General features: G+C 53.4%; 1 protein-coding gene and 1 long non-coding RNA gene across 3 annotated transcripts in view; one reads left to right on the top strand and one right to left on the bottom strand.

Moving 5' to 3' along the window:
* DEAF1 (DEAF1 transcription factor) overlaps positions 1-12,660 on the top strand; it is a 51,579-nt gene that overhangs the window by 20,942 nt on the left and 17,977 nt on the right. The window contains exons 10-11 of one of the 2 annotated variants that reach the window (XR_013403358.1): positions 564-700; positions 3,895-4,142. Coding sequence is in view for 1 of the 2 variants with exons in the window: in XM_015113248.3 (XP_014968734.1) it covers positions 3,895-4,142 (248 nt within the window). In the remaining variant the exon portion in view is untranslated. The remainder of the gene's footprint in view (positions 1-563; positions 701-3,894; positions 4,143-12,660) is intronic. The other variant, XM_015113248.3, reaches the window with a different exon arrangement.
* Positions 6,891-8,391, bottom strand: LOC144334031 (uncharacterized). Its single transcript, XR_013403375.1, has 2 exons — positions 7,324-8,391; positions 6,891-7,269 (listed from the first exon to the last, which is right to left on the bottom strand). It is a non-coding gene; the product is annotated as an uncharacterized LOC144334031 (long non-coding RNA).

Here is a 12,660-nt window from a genome sequence, read left to right as displayed (position 1 = left end):
TCTCAGTTCACTGCAAGCTCCACCTCCTGGGTTTACGCCATTCTCCTGCCTCAGCCTCCCAAGTAGCTGGGACTACAGGCGCCCGCCACCTCGCCCGGCTAGTTTTTTGTATTTTTTAGTAGAGATGGGGTTTCACCGTGTTAGCCAGGATGGTCTCGATCTCCCAACCTCGTGATCCACCTGCCTCAGCCTCCCAAAATGCTGGGATTACAGGCTTGAGCCACCGCGCCCGACCCCCTTTTTTTTTTTTTTTAGATGGAGTCTTGCTCTGTTGCCCAGTCTGGAGTGCAGACTACAAGCGTGCACCTCCATGCCTGGCTAATCTTTGTATTTTTAGTAGAGACGGAATTACAGGCGTGTAATCCCAATTACAGGGGGATTAAATCACCCCTTTAATCCCAGCACTTTAGGAGACCGCGACCAGGAGTTTGAGACCAGCCTGGGCAACATAAGGAGACCCCATCTCTATTAACTGGGAAAAAAAAAAAAATGTGGGGTGGGTGTTGGTGAAGTATTTATACCAAGAAATCAGCAAATGCTTGAAATCAGGGCTTTTTCTCCAGGAGGGCTGGGGGTTCGCATCAACCGCTCACCCCGGTGCAAGGTGTGCATGTGGCTCCTGGATCTCTGTGCCCGGGTGCCCTTGGTGGGCAGAAGTCGGAAACGTTCTCATGTGCACATGTGCACGTTTGTGCTCCAGGTCTGTGTGTGTTGAAAGCCGTGAGTTTGCCCCAGTGTCTCTAGTTCCAGTGCAGAACCTCAGGGTTTGTTCTAGTTCCTTTCCTTTCCCACTTTGTAACTTTCTTCTCCAATTGCAAGAAACCCCACTGGGCGATGGCTCATGCCTGTAATCCCAGCACTTCGGGAGGCCGAAGTGGGCAGACCACCTGAGGTCAGGAGTTCGAGACCAACCTGACCAACGTGGAGAAAGTCCATCTCTACTAAAAATACAAAATGAGCCAGGCCTGGTGGCAGATGCCTGTAATCCCAGCTACTCGGGAGGCTGAGACAGGAGAATCACTTGAACCCGGGAGGCGGAGGTTGTGGTGAGCCGAGATGGCGCCATTGCACTCCAGCCTGGGCAACAAAAGCTAAACTCCATCTCAAAAAAAAAAAAAGGAGAGAGAAAAGAAAAGAAGCCCACCTACCATTATCTTTAATAAATCTCCTATGTGTGACTGCAGGCGCCCAGGAAGACTTTCCAGGTGGGTGGAGTTGAAAGCAGGGTTTCTTTTGTCAGCTTGACTCTTTAGAAGATTTAGCCTGGGGCCGGGCGTGGTGGCTCACGCCTGTAATCCCAGCACTTTGGGCGCCCTTGGATCACCTGAGGTCAGGAGACTGGCCTGGCCAACATGGTGAAACCCCATCTCTACTAGAAATACAAAACCAGCCGGCCGTGGTAGTGGACGCCTGTAATCTCAGCTACTCGGGAGGCCGAAGTGGGCAGACCACCTGAGGTCAGGAGTTCAAGACTAACCTGACCAACGTGGAGAAACCCCATCTCTACTAAAAATACAAAATGAGCCAGGCCTGGTGGCAGATGCCTGTAATCCCAGCTACTCCGGAGGCTGAGGCAGGCGAATCGCTTGGACCCGGGAGGCAGGGAGCCAAGATGGCACCACTGCCCTCCAACTTGGGCAACAGAGCGAGACTCTGATTTAGCTGCTTCCCTCCCCGGTCATTGTCCTCAGCTCTGATTCCGTGAACGTTTCCAGGTCCAGCAGCCACATTCGGATGAGTTTTACAACGTGGAGCTGGGTGGGTGGAGCGGGAAGGGATGGGACATCTTCCTGCCTCTTTTGCGTGCTGGGGGGATGTCAGGTGCTGGGAGGTGTCAGGTGCTAGAGGGATGTCAGGCGCTGGGGGGATTCAGGTGCTGGGGGGTGTGTCAGGTGCTGGGGGTCTATCAGGTGCTGGGGGGTATGTCAGGTGCTGGGGGGTGTCAGGTGCTGGGGGGTGTCAGGTGCTGGGGGGCTGTCAGGTGCTGGGGGGTGCGTCAGGTGCTGGGGGGCTGTCAGGTGCTAGAGGGATGTCAGGCGCTGGGGGGATTCAGGTGCTGGGGGGTGTGTCAGGTGCTGGGGGTCTATCAGGTGCTGGGGGGTATGTCAGGTGCTGGGGGGTGTCAGGTGCTGGGGGGTGTCAGGTGCTGGGGGGCTGTCAGGTGCTGGGGGGTGTCAGGTGCTGGGGGGTGTCAGGTGCTAGAGGGATGTCAGGTGCTGGGGGGCTGTCAGGTGCTAGAGGGATGTCAGGTGCTGGGGGGTGTCAGGTGCTAGAGGGATGTTAGGTGCTGGGGGGTGTGTCAGGTGCTGGGGGGCTGTCAGGTGCTGGGGGGGTGTCAGGTGCTAGAGGGATGTCAGGCGCTGGGGGGATTCAGGTGCTGGGGGGTGTGTCAGGTGCTGGGGGTCTATCAGGTGCTGGGGGGTATGTCAGGTGCTGGGGGGTGTCAGGTGCTGGGGGGTGTCAGGTGCTGGGGGGGTGTCAGGTGCTGGGGGGTTGTCAGGTGCTGGGGAGTCAGGTACTGGGGGGGTGTCAGGTGCTGGGGGGTGTCAGGTGCTGGGGGTGGTCAGGTGCTGGGGGTGTCAGGTGCTGGGGAGGTGTTGGGTGCTGGGGATGGTCAGGTGCTGGGGAGTGTCTGGTGCTGGGGGGTGTCAGGTGCTGGGGGTGGTCAGGTGCTGGGGGGTGTCAGGTACTGGGGGGTGTCAGGTACTGGGAGTGATCAGGTGCTGGGGGTCTCAGGTGCTGGGGGGTGTCAGGTACTGGGAGTGGTCAGGTGCTGGGGGTGTCAGGTGCTGGGGGGGTGTCAGGTGCTGGGGAGATGTCATCGGGCAGTGATTTGTTGTTTGTTGGTCAGTTTTTTACCCGACTTCCGACATTATGTGAGAGTTTTCTTTTTTTTTTTTGAGGTGGAGTCTCACTCTGTCACCCAGGCTGTAGTACAGTGGCATGATCTCAGCTCACCGCAACCTCCACCTCCCGGGTTCAAATGATTCTTATGCCTCAGCCTCCCGGGTAGCTGGGATTATAGACACTTTCACGCCTAGCTAATTTTTGCATTTTTTGGTGGAGATCGGGTTTCACCATGTTGATCAGGCTGGCCTCAAACTCCTGACCTCAAGGGATCTGCCCGCCTCAGCCTCCCAAAGTGCTGGGATTACAGGTGTGAGCCACCATGCCTGGCATTTTTTCTTTTTGAGACAGGGTCTCAGGTCACCAAGGCCAAAGGACGGTGGTGCAGTCATGGTTCTCTGTAGCCTCGACCACCTGGGCTCAAACCATCCTCCCGCCTCAGCTTCCTAAGTAACTGGGATCACAGGTGAATGCCACCATACCTAGCTAGTTGTTTTTGTTTTTGATTTTTGTTTCGTAGAGACAAGGTCTTGCTATGTTGCCCAGGCTGGTCTTGAACTCCTAGGCTCAAGTGATCCTCCCACCTCAGCCTCCCAAAGTGTAGGGATTATAGGCATGAGCCACTGCGCTGAGTGATTAGAATTTTTTTTTTTAATTTTATTTATTTATTTATTTATTTATTTGAGACAGAGTCTCGTTCTGTCACCCAAGCTGGAGTGCAGGGTCACAATCTCGACTCACTGCAAGCTCTGCCTCCCGGCTTCACACCTTTCTCCTGCCTCAGCCTCCCTAGTAGCTGGGACTACAGGCGCCCGCCACCACGCCTGTCTAATTTTTTGTATTTTTTTTTAGCAGAGACTGGGTTTCACTGTGTTAGCCAGGGTGGTCTCCATCTCCTGACCTCATGATCCGCCCGCCTTGGCTTCCCAAAGTGCTGGGATGACAGGCGTGAGCCACTGTGCCCAGCTGATAATTTTTAACGGGGGCCATTTTGAAGCTAGGAAATTGATTCATTTCTTGGTTTATTTTGCTTTCCAAATGTTCTAGTGTTGACATCCCTGCCTGCGCTTGCCGTCCCACCCCCGACTCCCACCAAAGCGGCACCTCCCGCGTTGGTCAATGGGCTGGAGCTGTCAGAGCCGCGGAGCTGGCTGTACCTGGAGGAGATGGTCAACTCCTTGCTCACCACCGCACAGCAGCTGAAGACGCTGTTTGAGCAAGCCAAACATGCCAGCACCTACCGAGAAGCTGCCGCAAACCAGGCCAAGATCCACGCTGACGCAGAGCGGAAGGAGGTAACCTTGGAATAAATGGGTAGACACGACCTGTGCTGAGTCCCTCAGGCCGCCCTGGCGCCTGCGCCCAGCCGTGTAAGACCCACCTTGGCCTACAAGGCCCCTGCCCCACCTTTCTGGAAAAGGGAGCGGTGGAGAGTCATTTACTTACAAATGAAGCTTTTTCTACAGAAAAGTGGCAGCTATTAGTGTCAAGGTGGTTTTGGTTTTTGTAGAGAAGGTTTCTTTGTTTCGGAAAGGGAAACGATTTTATGCACATCAGCCATTCTGAATACTCAGCTTTTCTAGACGTTATTCATACTTCAGGTTGTCTTCCCCTAGTGAAATGTGCTTATATTTTATGAAATTTGGAGAACATCATCTGTTGAGTCTCTGAGTATCAGTGACTGGCAGGGCGAATGCTCAGCGCCTCCCTGGTGCCAAGCTCCCTCCATCTGCTGTTACAAAGCCCTGCCAGCTCTGGCATGTTCTTCAGAAGGCGGCTCCTGTGCGTGGTGGGAGGCTCCCAGGCGTCGTACCCATGTTTTCTGCAGCTTCCTCTTACTGCAGCACAAGCAAAAGGTCACTTAGGCCCCTTCGACCTCTTTTCATATGAAGTCTCTACTTCATATGAACCCTTTACTTAGATTGAAGACTTTTAGGTAATGTAAAGGTTTGGGTGGGTGACATGAATAGAGTAAAGAGAAATTACTAGAGCCCGAGTAAGCTGGAGAGAGGATTTCACCTTGTCACCCAGGCTGGAGTACAGAGGTGTGACCTCGGCTCTCTGCAGCCTCAAGTTCCCAAGCTCAAGCAATCCTCCCGCCTCAGCCCCCCAGTAGCTGGGACTGTGGGCATGTGCCACCAGGCTTGGCTGATTTGTGTATTTTTCATAGAGAGAGGGTCTCGCTGTGCTGCCAGGCTGATCTCCAACTCCTGAGCTCAAGCCATGCACCCACCTCAGCCTCCCAAAGTGCTGGGAGTACAGGCGTGAACCACTGTGCCCGGCCAGAATGTTTCGTTAATTAATTAGCTGGATCACTTGATCCCAGGGGATAGAGGCTGCAGTGAGCCGTGATCACGCCACCGTGCTCCAGCCTCGGCAACAGAATGAGACCCTGTCTCAAAAAATCAAAAAGAAGTGTTTTATGATCATGTATATACTCTTTGTGGTGAATATTACATATACTCTTGAAAAGAGTTTTATTCAGTCATTGGTTTTCATTTTCTGTAACGTCATTAGCTCAAGGTGGTTCATAGTGTGGTTCAAATCTTGTTTTTCTTCAACCTAAAGATGTACTTTTAGCATTTCTTTTCATATCGGTCTGTTGGCCATGAATTCTCTGTTTTTGTTTATCTGTAATGTCCCTCTTTCACCTTTATTTTTTATTTTTTATTTTTTTTAATTTTTTTTTTTTTTTGAGACGGAGTCTCGCTCTGTCGCCCAGGCTGGGGTGCAGTGGCCGGATCTCAGCTCACTGCAAGCTCCGCCTCCTGGGTTCATGCCATTCTCCTGCCTCAGCCTCCCGAGTAGCTGGGACTACAGGCGCCCGCCACCTCGCCCGGCTAGTTTTTTGTATTTTTTTAGTAGAGACGGGGTTTCACCGTGTTAGCCAGGATGGTCTCGATCTCCCGACCTCGTGATCCGCCCGTCTCGGCCTCCCAAAGTGCTGGGATTACAGGCTTGAGCCACCGCGCCCGGCCTCACCTTTATTTTTGAGGGACATTTTTGAGTGATGTGGAATTCTGGGTTGTCACTTACACACACATATATATATATATATATGTATTTTTTTTTTTTTTGAGACAAGTCTCGCTCTTGTTTTCCAGGTTGGAGTGCAGCGGCGCAATCTTGGCTCACTGCAACCTCCGCTTCCCGGGTTCAAGCAATTCCCCTGCCTCAGCCTCCTGAGTAGCTGGGACTATAGGTGTGTGCCACCACACCTAGCTAATTTTTGTATTTTTGGTGGAGACGGGGTTTCGCCATGTTGCTCAGGCTGGTTTGAACTCCTGGGTTCAAGTGATCCACCCGCCTGGGCCTCCCAAAGTGCTGGGATTACAGGCATGAGCTAACACACTGGCCTATTTATTTATTTATTATTTTTTGAGACATAGAGTCTTGCTCTGTCACCAGGCTGGAGTATAGTGGCCCCATCTCGGCTCACTGCAACCTCCAGCTCCTTGGTTCAAGTGATTCTCCTGCCTCAGCCTCCTGAGTAGCTGGGATCACAGGCACACACCACCATGCCCAGCTAATTTTTTGTATTTTTTTTATTGGAGATGGGGTTTTGCCATGTTGGCCAGACTGGTCTTGAACTCCTGACCGACCTCAGGTGTTTCACCCACCTCGGCCTCCCAAAGTGCTGGGATTACCGGCGTGAGCCACCACGCCTGGTCTCAGGATCTACTTCTTTTGGCTAATTTTTCCCTTCACCGTGGATCCTGTTATCCCTTCTTCACACGTCTAGTACTTCCTGATTGTCTGTTGGAATTTTAGTTTATATACTGTTAATATGGTGGAGTTTATATGGTAGAGACTCTGAATTCTGTTGGATTCTGTTGTCTTCCCCTGAAGAGTGTGGGCTTTGTTCTCGGAGGCTGAATTCCTGCCGATCACCCTGAAGAGGCTCAGTGTTTATGCTGTTAGGGCAGGTCTGACTGGCTTTTGCTTCTGCCTGACACATCCTTAGTCTTGGATCTGCGAAGGTGTGGTTTTTCTGGATGTTCCTGGGAAGCCTGAGGTGTTTTTAAGCCTCTAACTTGTGAAGGTTGAAACTCCAGACTCTCAGGTGGTGAGCAGCAGCCGCCGTCTCAACTCAGTGTTCTCCGTCCTCCAGCCGTCCGTTTCTGCTGGGCCCCTGGGAGTCTTCCCCACACACTGCGTCAGCAGCTCAGGGTCAGACAAGTACGTGGGGAGCATTTATGTGCTGGATGGGGATGTCTTCTCTCTGTGCCTGCTCCTTTCTGGGGTTTCTCCCCTCATTTTCCAGGCACTTTGTCAGCTCCGGCCAGGGTGACTGCAGCCTCCTACCACGGTGTGGCCACCCACGTCTGGTGGCCTGGGTTGGCCTCTGGGAGAAGCCATCCTGGCTCCATCTCCCTGCTGCGTCACCTGTCCCTGCTGTGTCACCTGTCCCTGCTGCGTTACCTGTCCCTGCTGCGTCACCTGTCCCTGCTGCGTCACCTGTCCCTGCTGCGTTACCTGGCTGCCTCTGTCCCCTGCCCATTCGGCAGTCAGAGTGTCTGATGCTGCTGGATCAGCCGGGTCCCTGCCCTGAAAGCCTGGGCTTTGAATTTTATTTGTAATTTTATGTACTTCTGTGAAAGAAATGTGACATGAAATCCCTTTTTCTTAAAATCCCATTTGGTAGACGGCTAAGCCTTTTAAAAAGTTAGAAAGGGCGGCCCCTTTCTCAGCTGGAAGCAGCTGTTGCAGTGAACATCCCATGCTTCTGAAAACGTCAGGAGTTAGAAGAAATGTCAGGAAGTGTTAGAAGCATTGCGTGCCCTTTCTCTCAAGCTGTGTATCGGATGTGTCATTTGTAAAGCCATTAGTTGAATCGCTGAGTCAGGACTTAGAGGGACCAAGTGTGAACCCTATCCCCCTCCTCTCAGTGTGAATAGCCGAGCCAGGACTTAGAGGAACTGAGTGTGACACCCTGTCCTCCTGCTCTCAGTGTGAATAGCCAAGCCAGGACTTAGAGGGACCGAGTGTGACACCCTGTCCTCCTCCTCTCAGTGTGAATCGCTGAGCCAGGACTTAGAGGCTCTGAGTGTGACACCCTGTGCTCCTCCTCTCAGTGTGAATAGCTGAGCCAGGACTTAGAGGGACCAGGTGTAACACCCTGTCCTCCTCTCAGTGTGAATAGCTGAGTGAGGACTTAGAGGGACCGAGTGTGATGCCCTATCTTCTCTCTTCCTCCTCTCAGTGCCATGGCTTGGGGTGGATGCTGCTTCACACTCCTGCATGGTGGCCCAGACACAGTGGGTTTCATTTTCTTTTTTCTGGTAGCTACAAAAGTGAACTGTTTTTTTTTTTTTTTTTTCCTTTTTCTTGAGACAGAGTTTCGCTCTTGTTGCCCAGGCTGGAGTGCAATGGCGTGATCTCAGCTCACTGCAACCTCCACCTCCTGGGTTCAAGCGATTCTTCTGTCTCAGCCTCCTGAGTAGCAGGGATTACAGGCATGTGCCACCATGCCTGGATGATTTTGTATTTTTAGTAGAGATGGAGTTTCTTCATGTTGGTCACCTGGTCTCGAACTCCCAACCTCACATGATCCGCCCGCCTCAGCTTCCCAAAGTGCTGGGATTATAAGGCGTGAGCTACTGCACCCAGCCCTGTTTTGTCCATTTTCTTGAGACATCTTAAATGAACCTACAACTTTGGGAAGCCATGCTAGCAGACAGGACCACGGTGCTTCCTGTGATGGGGCCATCTCCTAGAGTCCAGCAGACCAGACCTTTGCAAGAAGAACCACTGAGGAGATGGAGGAGGAAAGGTCAAAAGCCTGATATTCACTCCAGAGGTGTCTTTTTTTTTTTTTTTTTTTTGATGAGTCTTGCTCTGTCACCCAGGCTGGAGTGCAGTGGCAGGATCTCAGCTCACTGCAACCTCCACCTCCCGGGTTCAAGCAATTCTCCTGCCTCAGTCTCCCAAGTGGTTGGAATTACAGGTGCGCACCAGCACGCCTGGCTAATTTTTGTGTTTTTAGTAGAGATGGGGTTTTGCCATATTGGCCAGGCTGGTTTTGAACTCCTGACCTCAAGTGATCCACCCTCCTTGGCCTCCCAAAGTGCTGGGATTACAGATGTAAGCCACAATGCCCAGGTAAGTTTTGTGTTTTTTTTTTTTTTTTTTGAGACGGAGTCTCGCTCTGTCGCCCAGACTGGAGTGCAGTGGCGCGATCTTGGCTCACTGCAAGCTCCGCCTCCCGGGTTCACGCCATTCTCCTGCCTCAGCCTCCGGAGTAGCTGGGACTACAGGCGCCCGCCACCACGCCCGGCTAATTTCTTTTTGTATTTTTAGTAGAGATGGGGTTTCACCGTGTTAGCCAGGATGGTCTCGATCTCCTGACCTCGTGATCCGCCCGCCTCGGCCTCCCAAAGTGCTGGGATTACAGGCTTGAGCCACCGCGCCCGGCCAGTTTTGTGTTTTTTATAGAGACAGGATCTCGCTATGTTGCCCAGGCTGATCCTGAACACCTGGTCTCAAGAAATTTGCCCAGTCAGCTTCCCAGAGTCTGGGACTCTAGGCATGAGCCCCTGCTCTTGGCCCCCAGGCCAGTAGTGAAAAACAAGATATCATCCCTTTCAGAGCATCAGGACGGCGGTTGTGCTCAGGGAGGCTGGGAACGGGCATCGTGCCCTCTGGGGGTGCGGCAGGCTCACTTGACTGGAAGAGATTTTCATGGTGCTGCTGCCCCCTGCTGTCCTGCTGACCCCCCTGCTGCCCTGCTGACCCCTCTGCTGCCTACTGACCCCTCTGCTGCCCTGCTGACCCCTCTGCTGCGCTACTGACCCCCCTGCTCTCCTGCTGACCCCCCTGCTGCCTGCTGACAGCCCTGCTGCCCTGCTGAGGGCTCACCTGGTGAACAGTCACAGGCTCTTGCAGACGTGGTTGCCCGTGCCCATGCCGTGTGCATGCAGCCATTCTAGCAAAGGTGATGGTCACTTGGACCATTGTGGTGACATGATGGCTACAGCACCCAGGCCGGAGCAAGGCTGCTGGGGTCTGGTGAGATGATGGCTCTGAATCAGACGCGGAGATTCCGTTGAGATCAGCCCCACAGGCATCTTACGAGAGCTCGGAGGGGAGGCCCATCCTACCAGGACTTCTGTGTCTCTTCAGCCTGTGTCCCTTCAGCCGGCGGCGACAGCAGCACAGAGCAGCCTCCGGAGCCTGGGGGTGCAGACTGGGACGGGCGGGAGTTGGAAGTCGGCGAGGGGAGGAACGTGGTTGCATGTTGGCCTCCTCCTGCCCTGTAGGAAGGACCGAATGGTTCCCCCAACAGTAGGATGAAAGTGAGTTTTCGTGGCCACTGCAGAATGGGAGGAAGGCTTTATGCTGGGGTGTCCAATCTTTTCTCTTCCCTGGGCCACACTGGAAGAAGAGGAATTGTCTTGGGCCACACATTAAAAATCTCATCTTTTTTTTTGTTTTTTCTTTTTATGAGACGGAGTCTTGCTCTGTTGCCCAGGCTGGAGTGCGGTGATGTGATCTCAACTCACCACACACAACCTCTGCCTCCCGGGTTCAAGTGATTCTCTTGCCTCAACCTGTCGGGTAGCTGGCATTACAGGTGCGCACCACTGCGCCCAGCTAGTTTTTTTATTTTTCTTAGTAGAGACAGGGTTTTGCCTTGTTGGCCAGGCTGGTCTTGAACACCTGACCTCGTCATCCACCCGCCTTGGCGTCTCAAAGTGCTGGGATTACAGGCATGAGCCACCGTGCCCGGCCCATAATGTTTTAAGAAAGTTTATGAATTTGTGTTGGGACTCATGCAAAGCCATCCTGGGCTGCATGCAGCCCACGGGCCATGGGTTGGACAAGCTTGTTTTGTGCCACTAAATAGTTATTTGTAATTTGTGCTGGAAAGTCAGGGTTTGACAGGTGGACGGCACTGTCTCTGAATGGAAAGGTCCACGTGTGGGGATGAGGAAGCCTCACTCGTGAGCACCCATCACAGAGCTCCCGTGCCTCCAGCAGTGGGGAGGGGAGGCCTGACGCTGCCACTTCAACATTTTATCTGGAATGGGTTTTTTTTTGAGATGGAATTTCGCTCTCGTTGCTCAGGCTGGAGTGTGATGGCACAATCTCAGCTCACTGCAACCTGTGCCTCCCAGGTTCAAGCGATTCTTCTGCCTCAGCCTCCCAAGTAGCTGGGGTTACAGGCACTTGCCACCATGCCTGGCTAATTTTTGTATTTTTAGTAGACGTGGGGTTTCACCATGTTGGCCAGGCTAGTGTTGAACCCCTGACCTCAGGTGATCCGCCTGCCTTGGCCTCCCAAAGTGCTGGGATTACAGGCATGAGCCTCCGTACCCGGCCTTTTAGCTGGAATTTAAAAAAAAAAAAAAATCAAGTGTAGCCCAGCTGAAGCTATTAAGGGGATTGTTTCCAGTTTTAACCATGGGAAATCTGCATTCGTGTGTATGTAATGAGCTCTGCAGAGATTCAGCAAGGCAGAAGAGCAGATGCCCTTGGCCGTCAAGGGCACAGTGTCCAGTGGAAGCCAGCCGAGTGGCTGCGGGGTCTTGGACTCACGGCTGTGGCCCCAACTTGTTGTTGGCCATGCTGCCCTGAGCCCAAACCCCATTCCTCCAGCCTATCCCTGTTTCTAGTAGCTCTCTCTTAGGCTTTCTTCAGTCTCCCTAACTTCCTTTTAAAGTATTAAATATAGCACAGCACAGAAGTGTATGAAAGGGAGAAGAATATGTAAGTTGGACAGTAAATAACAATGTCATTGACTCCTAGGGAGCTCAGAAATAGGTCTGTGCTGTGCCCGGATGGTGCCTTCGTGCCTGGGGATCTGGAAGGGTGGAGCCAGACCCAGAGCAGCCGCTTCCCCGCGGGCCTCCGACACTGTAAGGCCGCCGGTGCCACAGGCAGCGCTGAGAGGGGCTTGTGTTTCGGTGACATTTCCCTGAAGTCCAGGCATGGGGGTTTTGTAAATGAGGGCTTTGCCTGCCTTGTTCTCTAGTGTCAGCCTAACATTCACGTGAGCCAGATCGGCCTGGCCAGACCCAAGGCAGCTCAGTCAGCTGTTCTGCATCAGAGGGCAGATTCCAAAGCCGGACCTGTGTCCCGCCGTGGCCGAGTGAGCGAGGGTTGCTGGTGTCTTTGGGATACTCGGGAGCAGCCCGCCATCCCCACGTCTCCAGGGAACTCTTTGGAGCACGGCCGGCAGTGTGGAAGCCCCCAGAAACGCAGCCTCGGAGTCTCCCGAGGGAGCTGGGGGTGTGGTGAGACGGGAGGGGCGGCCAGGTGCCCAGAACAGGGTGAAGCGGCACTGGTGGGGCAGGCTGGGAAAAGCACAGAGGTGGCTGCGCGAATATTCCCACCTCAGCGGGACCCAGCCTGACCAGCGGGATGAGGTGTGTGGGCTTTCGGGGGCAGGGGTGGGGCAGGTTGTAAATTTGATTTTGCCCGATGCTTCCTCAGAGATCTGTATCATGGTCATTTCATAGAAACGGCAAACTCTGTCCCAGCTCAAAATGATGCTGTTAGACTAATCCTTTGATCTCCTTACGCGTGCGGCTCAGCTTTCAGCTAAATCTGCTTGATTTTATGAGGGTTTTCTCTTATTTCTGTTGCTTCCTCAAGGGAGAGTAATCCAGTCTAATTTACATTTATCTTACTTTTAAGCTGAGCTGCTGCACCCTCACGGGACACAGTCATGGGGAGCCCTCTGCCCCATGGTGGGCGTCGGTGAAGCCACAGTGGTCCTGGGGGCAGACCTCAAGGGTGCGCAGCAGCAGCCCCCGGGCCCCGTCTATCCGAGCCCCGCCTGGCCCTGCCTGCCCTGTGTCGGGGGCTTTG

Source organism: Macaca mulatta, chromosome 14 (genome assembly GCF_049350105.2).
Source record: "Macaca mulatta isolate MMU2019108-1 chromosome 14, T2T-MMU8v2.0, whole genome shotgun sequence".
Classification (NCBI taxonomy): domain Eukaryota; kingdom Metazoa; phylum Chordata; class Mammalia; order Primates; family Cercopithecidae; genus Macaca; species Macaca mulatta.
This window is presented reverse-complemented; position numbering and strand designations above follow the sequence as displayed.